This window comes from Salmo salar, chromosome 13 (assembly GCF_965601325.2).
Source record: "Salmo salar chromosome 13, fSalSal1, whole genome shotgun sequence".
In the NCBI taxonomy this organism is placed as follows: domain Eukaryota; kingdom Metazoa; phylum Chordata; class Actinopteri; order Salmoniformes; family Salmonidae; genus Salmo; species Salmo salar.
In genome coordinates, this window is record NC_138303.1 from 99,889,060 (window position 1) to 99,895,417 (window position 6,358).

Below are 6,358 nucleotides of genomic sequence, written 5' to 3' on the forward strand. Positions count from 1 at the left end.
CTTCTTGAAGGCTCCAAACAGCAAGAACAGGTGAGAGAAGTTGGCCACTGATAATTAACAGAACTCTATGAAAAGACCCTAAAATCACAATACTGTGTATGGAAATAAAACATTATAACACTGTATAAGTTAAGAAAGATTGTTTGCTCTTCATATTACTGTATGTTTTTTTATTATTTTTATTGAATATTTGAAACATACAATATATACTGCTCAAAAAAATAAAGTGAACACTAAAATAACACATCCTAGATCTGAATGAATGAAATAATCTTATTAAATACTTTTTTCTTTACATAGTTGAATATGCTGACAACAAAAATAATCAATGGAAATCCAATTTATCAAACCATGGAGGTCTGGATTTGGAGTCACACTCAAAATTAAAGTAGAAAACCACACTACAGGCTGATCCAACTTTGATGTAATGTCCTTAAAACAAATCAAAATGAGGCTCAGTAGTGTGTGTGGCCTCCACGTGCCTGTGTGACCTCCCTACAACGCCTGGGCATGCTCCTGATGAGGTGGCGGATGGTCTCCTGAGGGATCTCCTCCCAGACCTGGACTAAAGCATCCGCCAACTCCTGGACAGTCTGTGGTGCAATGTGGCATTGGTGGATGGAGCGAGACATGATGTCCCAGATGTGCTCAATTGGATTCAGGTCTGGGGAACGGGCGGGCCAGTCCATAGCATCAATGCCTTCCTCTTGCAGGAACTGCTGACACACTCCAGCCACATGAGGTCTAGCATTGTCTTGCATTAGGAGGAACCCAGGGCCAACCGCACCAGCATATGGTCTCATAAGGGGTCTGAGGATCTCATCTCGGTACCTAATGGCAGTCAGGCTACCTCTGGCGAGCACATGGAGGGCTGTGCGGCCCCCCAAAGAAATGCCACCCCACACCATGACTGACCCACCGCCAAACCGGTCATGCTGGAGGATGTTGCAGACAGCAGAACGTTCTCCATGGCGTCTCCAGACTCTGTCACATCTGTCACATGTGCTCAGTGTGAACCTGCTTTCATCTGTGACGAGCACAGTGCGTCAGTGGCGAATTTGCCGATATTAGTGTTCTCTGGCAAATGCCAAACGTCCTGCACTTTCTGACCGTTTGAGCAGACGCATGCACATTTGTGGCCTGCTGGAGGTCATTTTGCGGGGCTCTGGCAGTGCTCCTCCTGCTCCTCCTTGCACAAAGGCGGCGGTAGCGGTCCTGCTGCATGGTTGTTGCCCTCCTACGGCCTCCTCCACGTCTCCTGATGTACTGGCCTGTCTCCTGGTAGCGCCTCCATGCTCTGGACATAGCAAACCTTCTTGCCACAGCTCGCATTGATGTGCCATCCTGGATGAGCTGCACTACCTGAGCCACTTGTGTGGGTTGTAGACTCTTTCTCATGCTACCACTAGAGTGAAAGCACCACCAGCATTCAAAAGTGACCAAAACATCAGCCAGGAAGCATGGGAACTGAGAAGTGGTCTGTGGTCACCACCTGCCGAACCACTCCTTTATTGGGGGTGTCTTGCTAATTGCCTATAATTTCCACCTGTTGTCTATTCCATTTGCACAACAGCATGTGACATTTATTGTCAATCAGTGTTGCTTCCTAAGTGGACAGTTTGATTTCACAGAAGTGTGATTGACTTGGAGTTACATTGTGTTGTTTAAGTGTTCCCTTTATTGTTTTGAGCAGTGTACTTGCAGTGAAGCCGCTCAACAACTACATCATACCAGTCATCCAACAGATTCCCATTCAGAGCGACACACACAAGCATCCAGGGTCAATGCCCTGCTCAAGGACATGTTGACCGATCTACCACCAGGCCAAAAAACGTAAACCCGACCCCTCCAAGATCCCCCCCACAGTTCCCCAGTAGCTGTCCCTCAACCATTCGAGACCCCTCCCACAGTCCCCTCCCAGGAAGAAAAATAAAAAATATAAAATACAATTAATTCCATTCCCCATCCCCAAGAACCCCCCAATGCACCAACAACCAAGAGAATGAACTAAATAGATAAAAGGGAAAGACAGAAGAAAATAATGCAAACATTTAAAAAAAAAAAACAAAAAAAACATTTAAAACAGGACATCAAGGACAACTAAAATCCTAACAGCAATGCCAACTGTATATGTTTGTGTGCATGTCTGGCACTATTACATGTATGTGTGTGTTCTTGTATGTGTTTATTTGAATGAGAGTGTGTGTATATGCATGTGTACAAACACCTGCACGGCATCAGCCTCAGGAAAACCGGCATTAGTTGTAAAAACACTGCCACTTAGTGTCATTCAAATGTACTTTTTATTATGTTTTATTTTTATTTATTTTTATTTTTTACTTTATCTTTGACCATCATTCTATCTCTCACACAGCAACTCCACTCCCACTTGTCTCCAATTCCACATACCAACCCTCAGCTTCCCTCAGCCCATCCCATCTATCTCTGCTGGCCACCCACTTCGGGTTTCTACACAACACATATCTTTCAACTATGCTGTGATGTTTAACATACAATTTCAATCTATCTAATCAAATAGAATCCACAGATTGCGAGTTGAAAATAAATACTTTTACTAAGAGTATTAGTAATTGACTGACCTGATCTCTCCAGATCTCCTAACAGTACTATTTCTAGGGTCAATTTTAGATCAATGCTATGCATTTTCAGCCATTCCTGAACCTGAGACCAGAAACAGGCTACCTGAGGGCAATACCAAAATAAATGGTCTATTGATTCTGTATCCTCACAACAAAATCTGTAGAGCTTCGATGATTTTATGGCCAAAATATTCAACATTTTGTTGGTGGCAAGAATTCTATATAATAATTTTAGCTGAAAAGCACGAAGTCTTGAATCTTGCGTTGTTTTATATATCAACTCATACCATGGAATGGAATCGGTAGTCTTCTGTTAGTCTTCTCTTTAGCCAGAAACTGCTTTTTTATTATTGATGAATATTGAATTGAATGACCCCTGAAGGTACATTTAAAGGTATCCCAAACAATAAGGGGATTTGCTGCACCTATGTTATACTGGAAAAATGTGGTTATAAATTATTTTGTCTTAGTTAAGTATAAGTTGTCCTCCAGTAAACTTTGATTACATTTCCAAAATCCCCGTCCACGTGGAAAATCTATAAAAGGGTTATGTGAATGCCAATTAGATGATGATCGCATTCTGTCTCCTATTAAAACTTTTTTAACCTTTGATGCATGAGAGAAGGAGACAAAGTAGTAAAGATGACTAGCTTGATTAAGTCTCCTCCATGTATATCTCACTAGGTCGGGGTTTTCTGGTCTCCAAATATCCACTATTTCTAATGTGTCTATAATATTTGTGATTTCCCTAAGGGCACGGTGATGATAGTTTGTAGAGTGGTTACCTTTACAGTCCATTGAGGTACTTAACACTGTTGTAGTCTCCTACCATAATGATTAGATCATTTGTTACCTGTAAGTTCAATAAATTGGTATAAATGTTTTCAAAGAAGTGTGGATCAGCCTGATTTGGACCATATAGATTAATGAGCCAAATCTCTTTTTCGTCCGCTTTCATATTAAAAAAGGATCCACCTTCCCTGCGAATCATTCCTGACTATTTGCACATTTAGATTTACATTTTTGTTAATTAATATCATCACAACATTTGAGTTCCTTTGTCCATGACAGAAAATTATTTCACCACCGCATTCCTTTTTCCACGCAACTTCATCTAAGGATGTAGAGTGAGTTTCCTGTAAACAGTATATGTTATATTCCTTTTCTTTTAGCCACGTAAAGACTGATCTTTTTTTATAATCTGCTAAACCATTACAATTATAACTGGCTATACTTACTTCACCCCTTACCATAACTAGACACTATTCTCAGTCTAAATTGACCATAATTAGTGCTTATAAAGTTACTGACACCAGAGGTATTATGAAGGTCAAAACTAGAGCTTTCAAATGTCTGATATTTAGAATTCAAGAAATAGGTTCTAGCAATATTTGTGTTATTCCCTTGCCTGTTCGCCTGTGAGCCAATGCCACAGATGTTAGAAAATTGAGACAAGATATATGTGTGTAGCAAATCTGAGTACTGTATGTTATTTGGGTTCATAATGTGTATTTTGTTTACTTTTTCCACAGTCAAATATTCTGAATTTTGGAGTCCTGGCACAGAAGTCTGCTTTCTACCAACAGCTAGAATCTGCCACACTATGCAACAAATGTATGTTTGAATCTCACTTAGCTAGCAATTACTCACAGTAATTGTATATGTATTTATGTAAAAAAAAATAGGGACCACAATGGAAATAAGTCCCCAACTTTATTGTGCAATCCCGGTCACGTTTTAAATCTTTATTCAGTGTCTATATATGTATTTATTTTTTGATGACAAAATCAATCAAACGTCTTGCAAGTCTGAATATCACTTCGCGAGCAATTATTCACGCACCTCTTGCAATCATAGACATTCCTCTCACCCCAAATCACCTCTAAGGCCATAAAAACTGAAGAATGTCTTTTAGAATCTCAATACTTGAACCTACTGCTAAATCCGATGTCAAGTTATTAGCATGTGTAGTAACTAGAGGATGTTTTGGCACACTTACTCTGCTGATACCTCAGGTCAATACAATGAGTCATAATCTATCCTCATTGTTTCTTCCAGATGATGGCCTTGTGGGGATGCTGAAAGAGATGGGTCCGTCTGGTATTGATGCTGAGCTTCGAGGTCTGGCCCCTGATATGGGTGGAGATGTCTCCGTCTTACAAGACTTTCTGAAGATGGTGGCCAGCATGCTGAACTCCAAGAGGGACTTTGATCTGGCACAGGCCTACCTGGCACTCTTCCTAAAGGTAACCACATCAATATTCTAGTCACCAACACTGTAGCTATGTTAACAACCTGCTGTTATCTGTGTTATAACACTGTTGTTATTGATTTAATTGACATGTTGAGTTTTTATTGTTACGAGTTCAATGATGTTATTACTCCAGTAATTATAGCGTCACTACACAGGAATAATAGCAGCTTAATGTTAAATGATATCAACGATGTCACTAGAGGAAGAGGGAAATCTATTTTCTGTTGCGTTGACTGTAACCCACTTACATCTGCAACCAGCAGATGGAGTCAGAACATTGGAAATACATTAAAAAGCGGTACAGAACTGTAAAAAAAAATTATATATATATATATATATATGTATTTATATATATATAAAAAATTTGATACACAATTCAATCAAAACCAATGACCACATCTCTAGAAGTCAAATAAAAATGAAATGTTTTATTAAGAAAACATGTTCGACTTGATATGTAGTTCTGTTGTTTCACTCTTAAACTAAGCTCAGTTTTGTTGAGTACCTGAATTCAAATTGTATCTTTACAGAACATGAATAATGTGTTTTTGACTTCACAGCACCACAGACACACTTTGTTTCAAAGGTTCATAACGTGTGTATTTCCTGTATGGTTTGTCTTACTTCTGAGTTTCCTTCACTAACTCCGTATAGTTTCTCTCTCTCTCTCGCTCTCTCTCTCTCTAGCTGCATCTCAGACTGATCACCCAGGAACCAGAGTTTATGGAGGAGGCATCTAGAGTATCTGAGAAACTGGAGGAGATGTGGACATCCATGCAGACACTTTTCAATCAGAGTCTGTGTTTGCTGTCATACACCAAGAGTGCACTGCTTTGAAGTGTGCCTCTCCCAACCAACCCTCTTTCATTTTTCTTTTATTTATGTGGTTTTTCACACCGATCTATGTATACATCTCTATACAGCATTGTGAACTATAGTTTCACACTTGATGCAAGAGAAGTTGGCCACATTTTATATTATATATTATGTGCTCTAATGCTTTTGTAATGGTCTAACAAGTATGATGTTCAATGAAACCTTGATTGACCAAAACCTGATGTAACTACCTTTTTTAAAATAAACATGATGGTATTGTATTACTCCAGATTGTTTTCACTTTACGTTCTTACCCTAATACAATTTGATGTTCATTGGTTCAGCATGAGTTACCACATTTTAAGACGTTCCCTGCTGTCTCGATGGTACACAGCATAGTAATGAGGATTATACAGAGGACAAAATAGATGTGTACATGTACATATATTTTCACAGTCCTGTTGGGGATTATAGTTTTTGTCTCACAACGACAGAGCAGGTAGTGGATCAGATGGTGTCTGTGTCCCCCTCTGTAGCTAAGCTTTGCTGGAGTCCTAGAGGATGACCAGCTATGCAGGGTTTGGGCTTGGGACAGAGGGTTAGACAAGCCCTTCATTTGAATGTGTTTTGAGGGTAAGGAAGATAAAACAGTTAACTATTATTTTATGTATTACATGACATTTCCATT

At 39.6% G+C, this 6,358-nt stretch overlaps 1 protein-coding gene across 1 annotated transcript in view; it reads left to right on the plus strand.

Annotated features, from left to right (window-relative positions):
* The window catches only part of LOC106568368 (WD repeat-containing protein 36-like), a 34,194-nt gene extending 28,503 nt beyond the window's left edge, over nucleotides 1-5,691 (plus strand). Inside the window, exons 20-23 of the mRNA XM_014138661.3 lie at nucleotides 816-845; nucleotides 4,133-4,214; nucleotides 4,659-4,846; nucleotides 5,542-5,691. Coding sequence (XP_013994136.1) covers nucleotides 816-845; nucleotides 4,133-4,214; nucleotides 4,659-4,846; nucleotides 5,542-5,691 — 450 coding nt within the window. The remainder of the gene's footprint in view (nucleotides 1-815; nucleotides 846-4,132; nucleotides 4,215-4,658; nucleotides 4,847-5,541) is intronic.
* The last annotated feature ends 667 nt before the right edge of the window (nucleotides 5,692-6,358 follow it).